The 18004-nt window shown below is 40.4% G+C and overlaps 1 protein-coding gene across 1 annotated transcript; it reads left to right on the forward strand.

Annotated features, from left to right (window-relative positions):
- The first annotated feature begins 177 nt into the window (after nt 1-177).
- Nucleotides 178-2338, forward strand: cunh3orf38 (chromosome unknown C3orf38 homolog). The gene is made up of 4 exons (XM_072445102.1): nt 178-361; nt 548-723; nt 1472-1680; nt 1898-2338. The coding sequence occupies exons 1-4, from the start codon at nt 235-237 to the stop codon at nt 2256-2258; spliced, it is 873 nt and encodes a 290-aa protein (XP_072301203.1). The 5' UTR covers nt 178-234; the 3' UTR covers nt 2259-2338.
- The last annotated feature ends 15666 nt before the right edge of the window (nt 2339-18004 follow it).

An 18004-nucleotide genomic window follows, 5' to 3' on the forward strand; every position in this document is an offset into this window, starting at 1 on the left:
CGCTCTGTAAACCTTGCGACCATAACAAATAGACTAATAAATAACTTCAAGCGCAAACTAGTTAAGTATTTAATTGCATTAATACAGTTTATGAAAAACCTCCATGACTGTAATAACCGGGTATCCTGCTGTACGTGGCCGGAACCTTTCGTAGACGTGTATTTCTGTACGACTGCTTTTGGCGGAAGGACCATCAATAAACGGGGGAAGTGTTTACATGTAACAGCGTGAAAAATGTCAGGACTTTCTGAACTGGAGCGTTTGGATTGTACAAAAATATTAAGACAAATGGCACAAACAGACTTAATGGCTCTCAGCGACACCGTCACGAATAAGTTGATTATTGTAGAGAGTGAAAAAGGTACGATTTCCCTGCGTGTACGACTTGACATCAACTCATTACGCACTTCATTCAACATTTTCTTGTGCTATCAGTCCGGAAGCAAATACATAAGTTTGAAATGATAATGAAATGTTGCTTCTTACCTCACGTTCTTTCGATTAGAACTAGTTTTCCAGCTTATAACGTTGATGTTACATTTTACAGAGGCAATGGAAACGATCCTGTCTTTCTCCAAATCTGCGGAAGAACTTCTGAAGAGAAGGAAGGTTTATCGTGACCTTATTTTTAAATATCTTGCCAAAGAAGGGATAATTATGCCTCCAACAAGTGAGAAACACGTACTCATTAAAAGGACATTAGAACTTTGGTCATCTAAAAGGGTATGTTTACACTGGGATATGTCTTCACATTTGTGTTGGTATTTTCTAATTGGGTACATGCTATATACACGTATAGCTCAATATTACCATGATGATTTCCCTAAAAGTGCAAGCTCAACGAACAAGAAAAAGATGTGTATATATTGTTTTCAATGAGGGGTTGATAGCTGAGGAGTTGGGCTGGCACCCAATGAGCTCTAATCATTCATGCCTATGTTTTGTCAAGGCTGGATTGTTTCAAGTCCCTGTTTTTTTGTATTAGTAAGTCTCTCTTAGCTCGTTTTCAAAGTAAAAAAATCTGCAACTAGGCTACTGCCCAACTAAGTAAGTAGTGCCATATCACTCCTGTACCTGCAACTCTACATTGGCTGCCTGTTGAGTACAGGATTCATTTTAAAATTGTATTGCTTACTAAAGCTCTTTATGAGCTCATTCACTGGCATGTCCCAATAATTAAAGATTCCATAAACGAAAAAAAAAAACAGGGGTGACCACACCTCAAGCTAAGAAAAACTGAGTCCATCACAACCTTTAAACAAAGCAAAAAAGCATAAAAACCCACCTGGACATGCAGGAGTATTTATAATCTATATGGCTTTTATGATTCTTCTTGCTATTGCTGTTTGTTTTTCATTATTGTTGTTTTAATCAGTTTGCTCACGTTGTTCACGATTTGTTTTTTTAGTATACAAAGCTCTTTGTGAATCTTGCTCTACTCATACAATGTACTTACTCAATTTTCTTAAAGATGAATGAACCTCAACAACAGTCCAGTGACAATCGAGCTGGACAGCACACAGGAACAGATCCAGGCTTTGATCCTCAAATACTTGGTCAGCAGTTCTGTCAGTGGTTCTTCGGCCTTTTGAACAGCCAGAACCCGGCTCTGGGACAAGAGCCTCAGAACTGGGGACCTAATCACTTCTGGCCTGATGCCAAACTTCGTCTCCTCGCCAGGTAAAACTGGAACTTGTTTGGTCTTACATGTCTTAATGTGTAATTTGCAAATGAAGGGACTAAAATATGGATTTCTGGGTGTCCCAAAGCCAATGTTCTGATAAAAAAAACAACCAAAAAAATCATAATAATTAGCATATACCTTACACAAAGATGTGTTTGTTGTGGATGTAGCTGGGACCAATGTTGAAAATGAAGGATTACATTTTCTTTCCAGAACATGTGGAGAACAGATGGACGAGTTTGCTGGTGCAGATCTGGTCAGTCTTCGTCTCTTGGCCTTGACTCGTGAGGAACGCCTGCAGCTAAACCCAAACCTGGAGGCCAATGGTCTGAGAGCAATGTCGTCCCCTCACGGCCTGGTGCTGGTGGCAGTGGCTGGCACCATCCACAGAGACACATCCGTTATGGGAATATTTGAGCAGATATTTGGTCTAATTAAATCACCACTGGACAACAACTGGAAAATAAAGTTTATCAACTTGAAAATCCGGGGCCAGGATGCCCTCAGTGACAAAGAAGTGTCAGCTCCAGCTTTAACATATAACTCCACTGAGTTACAGCAACTCTGTTGCTGAAACTAATAAATGCTTTTATTTCTCATTTATCAATTTTTCGATATTTAACTGTACTTGCAAAGCATTTTAAAACCTTGTTTGAATATATTTGCTTGGGAACTAAGTAATGCAAGAAATGTTGTTTTGTGGGCCTGTGCCTTATTGCACTTTTTACACCGATTAAATGTCTGTGTAATTGTTAGTGTTGTATATATTTTTAAATATGTTACATCATAGAAATTATATTGCTTCATATATGAAGTCTATTGTTTTAAATATAATTTCTTTGACAAACTGTTGCACTACAAATGCTTTCTAAATAAAGCCATCATGTTTTATTTTTAATCTTGTGCTAAAGAATTTGACTTTATTTATTTATTGTGACAGGACTGTGCACAATTAATTACCATCTGCAGTCCCTGGGCTGGCTTATGTTAAAGGAAATCAAGGACCATCATGACAATTCAGCAGCATAAAATATTTTTTCTTTTACAGAACATACACACATAAACTAAGAAGTTTTCTTAGTTGAAATATATATATATATATATTACTAACTCATTTCCTAAAAGGATAGCTAAGAATTTACCAACTAACTCAATTGAATCATTGAGTCAAATTAGAAAACAAGAACATTGGAATTTAAAGTAATTGAATATTCCAGTGTGTCCTGGGTCTTCCATGCTGGAGGGACTAAGTCTCTCTCGGTTGGCCTGAGAATGCCTCAGAGTTGGAGGAAGTGACTGGGGAGGGGGAAGTCTGGGAGTCCCTGCTTAGACTGCTGCCCCTGCGACCCAGCCCAGAATAAGTGGAAGAAAATGGATAAATGTTCAACTTTGAGCTGTATCTTAAGTACATGTTACTGACTGAATTGTGTTCAGTACATAATTAAACTGCCAAATGCTTTAAGCTAATGCAATTTGTTCAGTTATTCCATTTACAAAAAATAGGTTTCTTATTAAAATCTGATTTTGAATTCTATTGAGTCATCGGTTATTATAAATGGTCTGCTGGGACACTGAAAAAACGACTTTGAATGTGGTTTTGGTGGCAAATGTTACATGTGGGAAATTATTCTTGGCAGCCATTGAAAGAGTCCTATAATAGTTAATATGTGCTGGTGCGGGTCGGAGCCACTAGGCCCAGTGTGCCATAGTTGTGGTGAAAGCCAAACCGCTGCAGCCATTGATCTCAGCCTGTTCACCTTTCACTAAGAATAATGACAAGCTGCTCCCTTCTGTCTTTATGGCACTTGGCCTCTTTACATTTTTAATAGGTGGTTTGGCAGTGGCTTCTGCTCTGACGCACTTTCAAAAATACCACGTCTGGTGATGGTTTAGACTTTGGAGGCCTGTTTTCTCTAATGGCAAAGGGGTTTTCATAAGGAAATGTGTGGAAAGTTTAGGCTCACATGTCTTTGAAACAGCTTATGGGTGGCAACCAGGAAATACAGCTTCAATTTTCCCACCTACAGTTAACCGAACAGCCACTTAGTTTGGTTTATTGCACACCCACGACCTCAATATTGAAGCGTTTAACTGCCTGACAATCAATGGCGATTTTACACAACAGTTTATGCCACACAGTTTAAATATATAAATTCAATACATTTCTATAGTGAAGAAAGTAGACACATTTCTTATTAATAGTATATTTCTGACAGATATGGGCTTTCTGAGCACAATTAAAGTAGATGGTAAAGATCTAGCTGTAATAACTTGAGATGTATACAGTAATTAGTATGTATGTAATGACATTTTATAGCATACTTTTACATGTAATTGAGTAATTAAGCCATCTCATCTCCATTTTTCTCCAACAGTTTACCACCATGCCCCAGCTTCATCACTAGCATTAGAGTTGTAACAATACGACTGCGATGGTAGCTGTGTAGTGGTACTTGTTTCATATCAACAGATCAAACCTCTGCTATTGTAAACATCAGGTTAGCTTTTTACCCAAGCTTCCATTTTTTTTAAGTAGTTGCCCTAATGTATTGCACTTTCAAGTCAGCCAGTAGAGGGCAGACAAGCCACACCGCAACAAGATGATTGACTTGAATCCAGAGCATTGGGAAAATCTTTTTAAAAATTGCAAGTGAGAAAACATCAGTATCTGAGGCTGCTCTGATTGAATATTGTGCTGCACCGCCGCCATATCAAAACTATAAATTTGTCCCCCGTTAAAGTAATAGGTTTCTAAAAGAGAAATACACCCAAACAGTGTATTTATAGGTGCAAAAGCATGTTATTGAAGTGTCAGTAATTCATTTGTTCTTGTGAAGGTGTCAGAGACGGCCACGCTCTGGGCCCTGTGGACTATAACGAGCGGGATTTATGAACGACAACAGAGTCAGTCAATAAGCAATTATATTTGTCCTGGTGGTAAAAAAAAAAAACATTCTTTAGCTGGAGAAGTGAATGAAAGTGTGACTGGTTGAGTTGAACTTGACCTGGAAGTGTTTCATTTGCCAAGAACAGAAACTGAGGATTAACACCTTTGAGGAATAGTGCTAAAACATAAACAGCTGAAAGACAATGTGCTGGGTTCTTGACAATAAATGTGCACAAAATGAGTCATTGAAACAGCTCAAGAGAGACAAATGAATAGCTCTTTATGTGAATTTATATCCTCAATTAAGAGCTTTTATCATCTATATAGTTTTGTAGTTTTGACCAACAGTTGCAGTGATATAAACTGGATTACAGAGAATATATTGAAATGATTTATGTCACTTCAAACTGTAAATGGAAGACTCTAAATCAGATTAAAACTGAATGGTGAACAGCTCTCTGGACAAAAGCCGATTCTACCATTTTAACGCTCAAGTATTACTTAAATTCCCTGTCACGTCTCAGTAACCTTTATAAATTAGGATGACTTCATAAACTTTCCTTCTTGGATATAAGAGGTTAGTAAATGACTTGGAAATTCCCCATAAAGTCTTACACTTTAACCTATATTCCCTGTTCAGCTCTTCTGTTTGCCAAAGTAAACAGTATTCCCAGTTGTAGTCGCATGTTTTGCATGAAAGACGTTTGTTGTTTTAGGAGAGCTCTGGTTGGCAATGACACTTCTGTTTTGAGTGTCCTTACATCTGTTTGTTGTGGAGGTCCGCGGCGAGATACCTGTAGATCCACTAAGTAGTTTCCTGGAAAGGTACATTGACTTAAGATGCCAGCAAATGGAAGTAATAACATTTACATTTCAAGGCTATTACACAAGGACAAAGCAGGTTTAACAGCACAAAACCGGCCTTGAGGTCAGCTTTAACTACAAACTCATGTCTCCCTTTTTATTTCAATTGACTTTTAGTTCTTAATGGGAGGAGACTTGACCATTTATGTTCTGGGATCACGTAAAACCTCTTCTTATTGTTTGGTGGGTTCTCCTGATGTTAAAGTCTTGATAAAATGTGTGTTATAAGAAACTTTTTGAATACTTTGTGCTTTTAAAAGTAGTTTTATTGCATCATATGTTTGACTGGAATGGTTGCAAAACCCGTAGGTTGGGAAAAGGGCACAATATGTTTCTTGGTTTTTTTATTATCCTAATATAATATATTGCATGGTGCAGTATTTTATTGATCAGCAACTAACAACTCAATCTGGTATTTCTAAATAAAGGTGATTAAAGGTAAAGGTAGAAATTACTTTTTTTTTTCTTGGATAACAACAGCAAACTGGTACATTTATTTTTGAAACAGACATTTTTTTTTTTTAAATATTGTATCTGTCTGATTATATCCAGACACACTATAATTTTCCCAACAAATACTTTTGACAAAATTGTTGCTTGAGTGCATTTGTTGGCTCTGTCTCTCTAACCTGGCGTTCCTCTGTGGTTCTCTGATTGAAACTGGCTTGGTTGGGTGTGTTCATCACATCCACATATATCGGCGCTTGTGTACACAAACACATTGGTCCCAGCTGTGCTCAGAAGCGGCCTGTTGTTGCCTCCAACTGAAGTTAAACTACACTGTCACTGTCTGGGTTCTCTTCTCTCAGAGCCGGGCCTGTCTCTGAACATGGTCCGCTCCCCCGCCACTCTCACGTTTCCTCTGTTTACGTGACATAATGATGCGCGTGTAAGGAGACACCGGTCAGGTCAACACAAGCCACATTCATGGCCGCACTGTCCATTCATGTTCAGTGAGAGCGGTGATGTCAACTTTCACATCTGCAGCGGTGAGCAGAACGTCGCGCTCACTCACATACACTGCTGATCATTCGAATCACTAAAGTAATAGGGTGTTTGAAGAAGAACTCATTCAAGTTGCCCTCATTGCCCTCATTGGAGACCTCATGGTCTCCATAGAGATGTTATTGCTCATAGAATGTTCCGCAGTATGGCATTACACCACCAAGTCCAGTTACAGGTCAGATATGGGAAGAGTGAGCCAAGTATCATGTTTTTCCAGATTCTTTTCGCACACTTTTAAGAGAGAAGGGTTTGATAACACTGTGGAACATTTCCATGGAGAGAAGCAGGTGGTGAATCCAACAGACATTCATAGACTTCTCTATCTCTGCTCGTTGCTCAGACTCACTGGGCCGATGCTGCCCGGACTTGCGTCAAATCGAACTTCACACACAAATGTATGGTAGTCGTTTGGTTGATACTAGCTGAAACCCTCTTGCTTATCTTATCTTATTCCTAACTCATGTTTTTCACAGGGGAAGGCAAGTGTATTTGTAATTCAACATGCTTTGGACAAGACGCATTAAAATCACATGCAAACATATAATATAACAAACATAGAACATACATAATCATTATGATATATATAGAAAATACTTATTAATAATAATTAGGCCCGAGCGCCACAAGCTGGCGAGAGGCCTATTAATCTCGTAAGGCCGTGCAAAGCACGGCTGCGAAAGTGCGCACGTAGTGCGCACGAAATCGAGCGCGAAGCGCTCGCCCACTTCCAAACACTCACTAACGCACTCCTTCACTCATGCACGCCCCGTGCATACTAATTAGTAGTAGGAAAATGGAACATTACCGTTGTAAACGGGCGAAGCCCGTGCAAAAGTGCGCACTAAACGAGCACTTTACATTCCATATAAAGCACTCATTTGCGCTAAGTAGCTCACGAATACGTTCCACATCTCTTGCATGTTCCGTGCATATAAGCATGTAATGCAAAAATTGAACATTATTACTGTATAGAGGGCCAAAAACACAAAGTGGGCAGAGCCCACTCAAAATTAACGAAAGTACCCGTCAGTGGCCAGGGACCCACACCATGAGGTAGGAAAGCGCGAGCGCTTTCCGAAAATGTATAGTTTATGATATTTGAAAAATGGGAAACATTGTTTTCGCATCGGAATATTATTCTTTCTTCTTCTTCTTCTTCTTCTCGGGACCAACCCCCCTATTTTTCACCCAGTGAACATTGACGAAAAGTCACAAAAATTTGCACACCTCTAAAAATCGTGCCTCTCTACATTCTGGCTATTTCCCTTTTCTAAAATAAAAAAAAATTGGCGCGTCAGCGCCCCCAAATGTACCAAAAATGCATTGAGAGATGGGAAATGACCCAAAAAAAATCTGATCGTAGAATCATGAAATTTGGCGCAGAGGTAGATGGTGACAAGAGAAGTAAAAAATATTATTACGGCAACGCCGTCCGCCCAACCAAATGTCGGCCATATTGCTTCAAAAATGGCTGAACATGACTTCGGAGTTTTTCCAAACGTCGTACTTTTACGAACTCCTCCCAGGGCGTTGGCCCTAAAAAGCTGAAATTTGGTGAAAATGCTACTGAGGAGTGGGACATCAAAAGTTATCCAAATTACATTGATACCTCTCACGGTCTCTGTGCGGCGAAGCCGCAAACTGTAGCTAGAATTTCAGAAATCTCCCAAATTTAAAATTCCTGCCGTTTGTGCAGATAAAGTCCGAATTGCGTCAAATTAGAATCAGTTGTTAAACTCTTTGCCCTAAACCTACTTGAAGTGAAATAAATTCATTTGGCGCCACAGCGCCCCCTACAGATTTTATATGGAGGTTAAATGTTTAGTTTTGCGAAATTATATGAAATTTGACACACAACTCAATTTTAGCATCCCCATCAAAAAAGTCAATGAGACCCATGTCATAATTGTTATGGCGTTGCCGTAACGATGACCGAAACCTTCCATGTTATTCCAATGGGGAAATCGCCAGAACATGTTTACACTTTAGACTTTCACAAACTCCTCCCAGGGCGTCAGCCCTATTAACCTGAAATTTGGTGAGACTCATCTTCAGGGGTGGACCATCAAAAGTTATCCACATTTTTATTCAAAGAGTCACGGTGTCTGTGCGGCAAAGCCGCACATTTTGCCAAGAATTCAAAATAAAATTGCTTTTTGATGGTAAAACAAAGGGGAGAAGATGTGACAGCGTCACAGATTCAGCAGTAGGCGTAATAAAAGGACAATTGGGGCGCGTTAGCGCCCCCTCCTCTTGCGGCGTGGCGGCGGTGTGGCGGCGGCGTGGCGAGGGCCGATCATTGCCGCTTGCGGCTATATTTATATACTCTTCTTATTAGGCCCGAGCGCCACAAGCTGGCGAGAGGCCTATTAGTCTCGTAAGGCCGTGCGAAGCACGGCTGCGAAAGTGCGCACGTAATGCGCACGAAATCGAGCGCGAAGCGCTCGCCCACTTCCAAACACTCACTAACGCACTCCTCCACTCATGCACGCCCCGTGCATGCTAATTAGTTGTAGGAAAATGGAACATTACCGTTGTAAACGGGCGAAGCCCGTGCAAAAGTTTGCACTAAACGAGCACTTTACATTGGGATGACGACCGCGAAGCACTCATATAAAGCACTCATTTGCGCTAAGTAGCTCACGAATACGTTCCCCATCTCTTGCATGTTCCGTGCATATAAGCATGTAATGCAAAAATTTAACATTATTACTGTATAGAGGGCCAAAAACACAAAGTGGGCGGAGCCCACTCAAAATTATCGAAAGTACCCGTCAGTGACCAGGGACCCACACCATGAGGTAGGAAAGCGCGAGCGCTTTCCGAAAATGTATAGTTTATGATATTTGAAAAATGGGAAACATTGTTTTCGCATCGGAATATTATTCTTTCTTCTTCTTCTCGGGACCAACCCCCCTATTTTTCACCCAGTGAACATTGACGAAAAGTCACAAAAATTTGCACACCTCTAAAAATCGTGCCTCTCTACATTCTGGCTATTTCCCTTTTCTAAAATAAAAAAATTGGCGCGTCAGCGCCCCCAAATGTACCAAAAATGCATTGAGGGATGGGAAATGACCCAAAAAAAATCTGATCGTAGAATCATGAAATTTGGCGCAGAGGTAGATGGTGACAAGAGAAGTAAAAAATATTATTACGGCAACGCCGTCTGCCCAACCAAATGTCGGCCATATTGCTTCAAAAATGGCTAAACATGACTTCGGAGTTTTTCCAAACGTCGTACTTTTACGAACTCCTCCCAGGGCGTTGGCCCTAAAAAGCTGAAATTTTGTGAAAATGCTACTGAGGAGTGGGACATCAAAAGTTATCTAAATTACATTGATACCTCTCACGGTCTCTGTGCGGCGAAGCCGCAAACTGTAGCTAGAATTTCAGAAATCTCCCATATTTAAAATTTCTGCCGTTTGCGCAGATAAAGTCCGAATTGCGTCAAATTAGAATCAGTTGTTAAACTCTTTGCCCTAAACCTACTTGAAGTGAAATAAATTTATTTGGCACCACAGCGCCCCCTACAGATTTTATATGGAGGTTGAATGTTTAGTTTTGCGAAATTATCTGAAATTTGACACACAACTCAATTTTGGCATCCCCATCAAAAAAGTCAGTGAGACCCATGTCATAATTGTTATGGCGTTGCCGTAGCGATGACCAAAACCTCCCATGTTATTCCAATGGGGAAATCGCCAGAACATGTTTACACTTTAGACTTTCACAAACTCCTCCCAGGGCGTTAGACATATTAACCTGAAATTTGGTGAGACTCATCTTCAGGGGTGAACCATCAAAAGGTATCCACATTTTCATTCAAAGAGTCACTGTGTCTGTGCGGCAAAGCCGCACATTTTGCCAAGAATTCAAAATAAAATTGCTTTTTGATGGTAAAACAAAGGGGAGAAGATGTGACAGCGTCACAGATTCAGCAGTAGGCGTAATAAAAGGACAATTGGGGCGCGTTAGCGCCCCCTCCTCTTGCGGCGTGGCGGCGGCGTAGCGAGGGCCGATCATTGCCGCTTGCGGCTATATTTTCTCTCTTAGTTCTGATAAACCTCAAGATCATTCTAAAACTAGAAAATCTGCAATGGCTGAAGCCATTGCTGGAGTGTCTGCGTCTCTCTCTCTCTCTCTCCCCCTCTCCCCCCCTCTCGCCCCCTCTCTCTCTCTCTCTCTCTCTCTCTCTCTCTCTCTCTCTCTCTCTCTCTCCCTCTCCCCCCCTCTCACCCTCTCTCACACTCTCTCCCTCCCTCTCCCTCCCTCTCCCCCCCTCTCCCTCTCTCTCTCTCTCTCTCTCTCTCTCTTTCTCTCTCTCTCTCTCTCTCTCTCTCTCTCTCTCTCTCTCTCTCTCGACTGGCTCCGTCACAAAATTCTAAAGAATAAAGCACACACAAAGTAATAGCACACGTACTACTGTGAAAGCGATCATAATGAGGTGTAACATGTTGAAATCGGTTGAAGCGTTAAGGAGTTGAAACTGGCTAAATGGAAAACATGGAAAATATAATAATAAATTTGTTTCACAATACAAGAACATATAGTGTCTGCGTGACATCACGCAGACACTCAACTATTCTGGAAAGGTAACATTTTCAGTTTTGGTATTAATTAATTAGTATCAGATTCTCATTCTTTGACAAGCCTGGCGTAAAGTAAATATACCGATCTCTGAAACATCCCTCATATTGAGCTGCTCTTGAACTCCACACAATGACCTCTTCCTTTTCTTCTTTATCTCTTTGTGTCTCGCTCACAGAGGCTCCAGTGTGGTGCGGCGCTCTTTCATATGCAGTGCATGTGTCCTGCTGGGCCTGCTCCACACATTCAAACAGAGGGAGGGTGTTATCGGGGCCGTGCCAGGAGCCTGGACTGTGCCTGGCTGAGTGAGGGTCCAGTTGGTGGATGGGCGGATGAGTGCGGATGCCAGGCTGTCCTGCGCTTGCCTCTCTTCCTCTGTGGACATCTGCTGTGGAAGCATCTTAATCCTGCATCTCTCCAGCTCCAGCCCTGCCTGCTCAGCCTGCTCCACTCGCACGCCTCTATTAATTGCCCTTGCCTGGCTCGCTGTTTGCTTCTGATTACACTCATTAATTTCAATTCCCCGAGAGTCGCTGCAGACTGTAGCTGCTTTTAGATACACATTACACACAACATGCATAGACAGGCAGGGTGGAATTAGACCTATGCTGCATGAAAACAACTAAAACAAATATGAAGATGAAAAAAATAAATTAAGATGACCAATTAAGTGTATAAATGATGTCAAATGAATGGTACAGACAGGATGATAAAAGCATTAGCATTACTTTAACATGGGTCATTCAAGTTGATTGACGTAACGGATTGCTGACCATTACTTGCCGTGTTCTATGTAACTGTCATTAAAGCTGCAGTGTGTAACTTTATGGAGTTGATAAATCACCTGCAATATTAATAATTCCATAGAATATAAAGTTGAAAAAGCATACTCCAGATTTTCATGGAAATTCTTCACGGAGATAGACATGTTTAATACCATATTATATCTGCTCATAGGACTATTACAGTAACATTTCAATAGAAACAAGCAAGAAGAGACTCCTCCAGGCCAAGTCATCAGAATCAGAGAAGGTTTATTGCCATTTTCAGTGAACATAATTCACAGGCTAGGACCTGCTTTGGTGATTCAGTGCAACATACAACAAAATATTACAAGCAAGATGTATCAAATCAAGTAAGGCATGTATTAAAGAAAAACAATTTAATTATACTATAAGATAAAGATAGATTTAGTATGTACACAAAATGTACAGCTAAGTTTACAGCTGTTGTGTTGTGAACAGAACAAGAAGCAGGTTTGTGAAATTGCAGCTCAACGTAAGGATGTATGTTTTTATCCATTAGTGCAATAAAACCATCCAGAATTAAATTGAAAGAAGAAAAAACATGCTTTTGTTTTAGTTTATTTTTTGGCCCCCAAAAAAAAAGTTACGTATTATGCCTTTAATGTCTGGACACTGATTAGCATCTGCTAGCCTTAGCACATTCTCCTGGATCAAAAGAGAGCAGCTTTGACCCAGGGCCCATAAGTCAGTGTCCCGGTCCCAGCAGGTGGACCACATCTGTGCGTACAGGGTGGCCCTATTGCAGCAGCATTACTTCAGGCTTGGCTTAAAATTGGACGGAAAAATCTATGTCAAAGTGGATTATTATGTTTGACTCAATACATTTCAAAGCTCTTTTACTTTCCAATGCACCATAACAGCAGCAGAACCTGAAAATCATTAAATTACATTGGAGGGCTGGTGTAAGCCGATTTTGTGTACAAATATAATATTGACTACCAAGAAATGTCAAAGTGAATCCACTGCATAATGTCACAAGTAAAAGACAAGGATCTGGCTGCTGATTTCATGTTTCATTTCCCATTCAATAAACATTCTTCAGCGCACAGAATTTAAAGAGCATGTCTGCTACTTCATTCATTCAGTTATAATGTAACACGGCACAAACTGTGCTCTAATGAGTGTTGTTCTGATTCTACTTAAAGTCATGACAATCTGTACCAATTTACATCCCACAATGATAATAAAAAACTACATTTTCACTCATTTTCAACAGAATATAAATAGTATTTTTTTATGTTACCATGCGGTTTTATACTACTTATGAGAAAGATCAAGATGATTCTAAAACTATCCAATTTTGTCCTGTGAAGCTTTTGAGGTGGAAGATATTGCACCACCAGCAGCATTTTTTTTTCCTAGAGAAAGCTGTAAAAGTCCAATAATACCAAGCAGTGTGGCCTTTGCCTTTTGTCGCCCTATCACCTCACAATCTGGGAAGTGTTGCTCCTGGTGTGACTCATGGCACAGCTGTACCTTAAATGGCCTCTGGGGGGCGTCACCTTAAATGGTCAGCGCACTGTGCCGTGGTTGGATGACCAGTCGTGTGTAAAAACCCCTGAAGCTTGACAACTTCCTTTCTGGACCCACGTAACCCAATTAGAGGATAAGGTGCAGAGTCGGACAGAATGACAACTTGCCAGGCCACAATTCCCACATGGGCCGTATTCATTTATTAAGATTTTTTTCCCCATCCTGAAAAACAAGTGATTTTATTGGCTCACACAGGCTACAACAGCCGACATGACAGAGGGTTGGTGGAGTTAAAACTTACTTTTTTGCCCAGTTTAAGGAGAAAAAGTGACTTAGCGCATCTTTAAATGATTTGTGCTGGTGTTATTGCACATGATAAAGGCTGATTAAGAGTCTTGCCCAAGACTGAGGCCTGAGCACAACGGCAGTATTCACCCGAGGCAGTGCCAGTCTGTGGGCCACTGGATCTGGTCGCTCCACCAAGGATGGCCATGTCCAGAGCGGGATTCGATCCACTCTACCACTGAACCAATGCCGCCCATTATATAAGGATACTGCATTTAATTTGCAATACAAAATAAAAAAAGAAGGATTTTTTTGGCCCTTAGGCTTTATTAGACCGGACAACTGCACATGAAATGGGAATGAGAGAGAAGTGAACAGTCAAACGCAGTGGAGGAGTTATCGCTTTGCCTGGAATAATCCAAAATTTGGAATAAATCTATTTCTCCATCGAGTTAAAGGTCAGATCTGTGAAAAGGCTACCCCACTCATAATAAGAATGCATGTTTTCAATGACATTTCCAGCAATAAAAACATTTGAATAAATGCAAGGTAGATAAATTGATCGTCTTACTGTAAAACTGGATATAATGCTTAGAAATATTCAGGTGTTTAGTACCCCTTAGTGGCTGAATGGACTGTGTGCATGTTTATGTATCGCCCCTCCATCTATCAGTGAAGTGAACACTCCAATAATGAGCGCAGCTTGTTCTTGCGTCGAGTCAGTGGGCTGCACGGCCTGTGGGGCAGGCAGACCCGCAGGGAGAGGGGGCATTGGGCGCTCCAGCAGAGGGTCTTATTGATTGCTATTGTAACACATGGATTCCAGCGCGCTGCGACTGTGGTGGGATTCCGAGCTGATGCTGCAGCCTTGAGGCCTGAGCACAACAGCAGAGAAAGACAGTGAAATCAATGGCTGTCTCACACTGGGCTCTTATCAACAACTCCAATCATCTAAAGTGGCCCCCCAGGTGCCCACGGTCAAGCCAGCGCAAGAGAAATAGTATCGTAATAGTAGAATAGCCAACAAGTGTACTAAAGTAAGAGTACTGTTGGTTCTGAAATAATATCACAAAAAGCAAAGTCGTGGAGCAAGAAATTACTCGAGTAACTGTCTGAATGTAGCATCTGAATTATAATGCAACATGTGATATGTATATGACGATGATGTAATTAGAAGGACAAAACATCAAACAATGTTCATAATCTACTATAAGGACGGACCACAAAATGCTGTCAAAACAATCATATCTAACGAGGCAGTTTAAGAAACACAAATGTTCAAATCTTTCTGTTGCTAACCGGTAATTGTTGTTACTCACAGTTGTAAGAGGAGCCAAAACCTTTAGTCAAATAAGAGTACTGTTACGCAATATGGAGTCTGAAACTGCTCTGAGAATGTTATATAAGAAAAGAAAAAATGTACTTGTGTAGATTAATTGCAAAAACATGTCACTTGTTGAACCATGTACCAATCCATGTCAGGCTAAGGAGTGGGGAATGTTACATAATATTTAATCAATTGATTGATTTAAGTATAAGATTACTCTTTAGAGATTGCAGTCATTTGATCATTGCCATTTTGTGACTCTAAGTTATGTGATGCATTTTTCGATCGATTGGTTACTCAGCAGGGAGAGTTGAAAGGGCTGTTTGCTACGATTGATTTTTCTTTTCTTCAAATTGCATTAAATTGATACTTCCAATCTGAACAAGTAAAACAATGTCAATAGAGCGTCTATGGAACATGAGCATGACTTTTCACATTCTTTACCTGAAAGGATTTAGAACAGGAAACGGAAGCAGCAATTTGTTGGAGAATATATATATTTATCTCCATTTCACTTCTAGTTTAGGTGTAAGTACACTTTTAACATGGGAAATGTTTTTTTTTTATGCGTTAACTTCAATGCTTTATTAAATGTAATCTGGTTAGAAGCTCTTGATGATTTTTTTTAATTTAAGTTCAATGGTTATTTTTACAGGTTCAAGGTAAAATAAGTATGAGTGGATTCAGGAAGAATGGAATTGGATTTTTATTGCACAAAAATAGATTTGGCTTTTGAACACAATAATATTACTAGTAGTTTGCAAGCATCAGCATTTCAAAAGGCACTGTTTTTGCAAATGAGCTGTCTATTTTAACAGTTTTACCACACAAACATCCTTGGTAAAGCGGTCAGATCCACTGGCCCACAGGTTGGCAGTACTATCGCAGCGGCCTCAGGTGAATACTGCCATCGTGTCCTTTGGCAAGACACTTAACTCGATCCCCGCAGTGATTCCTTGATGTAAAGTGCGTTGAGTGCCTTGAAGGTAGAAAAGCGCTGTATTCATTTTAATTCAATTTATTTTTGTAACGCCCAAAATCACAACAGCGGTAGTCTCAGTTTACAACAGTGTTTCTCAATCATCCTGACTGATATTCTCTTGAAACCCATTTCCGTGACGTTCTTCCAAAATGTTCCCACGACACACATCCAAATTATATCAAAATTCCTGCAACATCCTGCAGATACAGCATCGCTTGCACACAAGTATCCGTGCGTCCCCGGTGACATACAGACGAACTCTCTGCTTGCCTGTTGAGATCTTCAGCGTCTCTCTCCTCTCTCGTCTCCTCCTGACAGCTCCGGCTCGACCTCCGCGGCGCTGACAGTCCAATGTCCTCATCCATCCTCATCCACCGGGCCCACCGGCGTCATCAGGCCCGGGCTACATCTCCCCAAAGCGGGATCCTCTCACCCCAGGCCCAGGCAAAAGCAACAGGGCCTCGGTGGGTCCCTGTGGAGGCTCTGTCAATATGTCATGATCATCAGAGCGGCCACTTGGCAACACGGCAACCACTGCACATGTGTCAGCAGAACGGATTTACATTCACTGTAAAAGCAACACGTCCATTTAACTCAAATTGCCTAAAGCTAAAGGGTATCCGACCTTGTAAGTTTAGTTTTTCCCCATAGAGTAATATAAAAGCAGAACTTTGTGATATTGGTATGTGTTTTTTTTTATTTTTTTATCACAAACTTAGATGAAAGAGCCGTAAGCGTTGCTATGATTGAGTGTTGGGAACTGAAAAAGCTGCTCTAAATAATTTCATGTGCTTCCTTTTGCGGTTTGAAAATCGGGCAATGCAGCTTTAAGTCACCAAGATGCTTAAACAAATATAATGAATTTAATAAGTCAGTATACAAGTATGAGACACGTTGTTGAAAGACAAATTCCAGTCAGATATTGACACATAAAGATGAACAATTTACTCACATGTATGATTATCACTGTATTTCATTTTTCACTATAGGCAAAAATGTAAAATTTGGACTTGAAGTTTAAAAAGAGCATACCACAAACAACATGAAAACACATGACTATTCACCTTAGAGTTTTATATAGGTTTTTCATCATAGAATCACCACAGACTTGCCATAGACATCGTTTCCATTCAAACAGTCAGAGATGTGAGTTAAAGTTGTTTCGACACAGAGAGCGATGGCTATATGTTTTGGACAGGTTCTCAGCAGACGTAAGTGCTTATTTTCCAAGGCGGCCAACACACCAATTCCAGTCAACTCCCAACGCAGTGATTCATTGGATTACTCTCTAACGGTACCATTGTAGCACATGCATTCTTTAGCCTTTCTTTGGACGTGTAAAGCTACAAGACAAAACATAAAGTACTGCGACCATAGAGAGTCATTCAGAGGTTTTTCACTGAAGAAAGTGGCTCTCTGCAGTTTGGACCATGTTTAGCCCTAATTAAGGCCTGATATGTTAGGTGGTAAAATTATAAAATTATAAGTTCATAGTACATTCATAAAACAAGACTCAGTTCCTTCTGAGGCACTGATTCATCTACTAAGACTAATTCTACCTAACCTTAAAAACAATATATCAAAATGTGTTCACAATCATCTCTGTTCTATTGAAGTTACAATCGTTTTGGTTAATAATGTTTTCATCTTTTCTAGAAAATTATACTATTATGTTACTGTATTTATTTTAGGCATCAGCTCATTTTCTTCCCTCACACATACCTCATGATGAGTCTGAGATGCCACAGAGACTATACTGCCATCGATGATACTCCATCCAATAAAACATGTGAGATTTTTGGCAACTTAATATGAGCAATGCCTGTCAACGTTTTACAGTAATATGTCTGCGTACACCCTGTAGATGCTGTAAGGAAGTGACAATGCAAGCTGTGTGCGAGAATGATGAGCCAACTTTGACCCCAGGCTGTTTTTCAATTCCTGGGCCATCCATCTTAATTTTCCAGTGTGGTTAACTGTACTGTAAGGCATTATTTTAAAGATTTTGAAGTGTTTGGACACACCCCTGCACTTCTCTGCAATGACGTCCATCAGTCACTGCGTTGTTTCAATAAGAGATCAGGTTACTTATTGTACACTG

Source organism: Eucyclogobius newberryi, unplaced genomic scaffold, assembly GCF_026437365.1.
Source record: "Eucyclogobius newberryi isolate DKJ021-1_F unplaced genomic scaffold, fEucNew1.0.hap1 SCAF_14, whole genome shotgun sequence".
Classification (NCBI taxonomy): domain Eukaryota; kingdom Metazoa; phylum Chordata; class Actinopteri; order Gobiiformes; family Gobiidae; genus Eucyclogobius; species Eucyclogobius newberryi.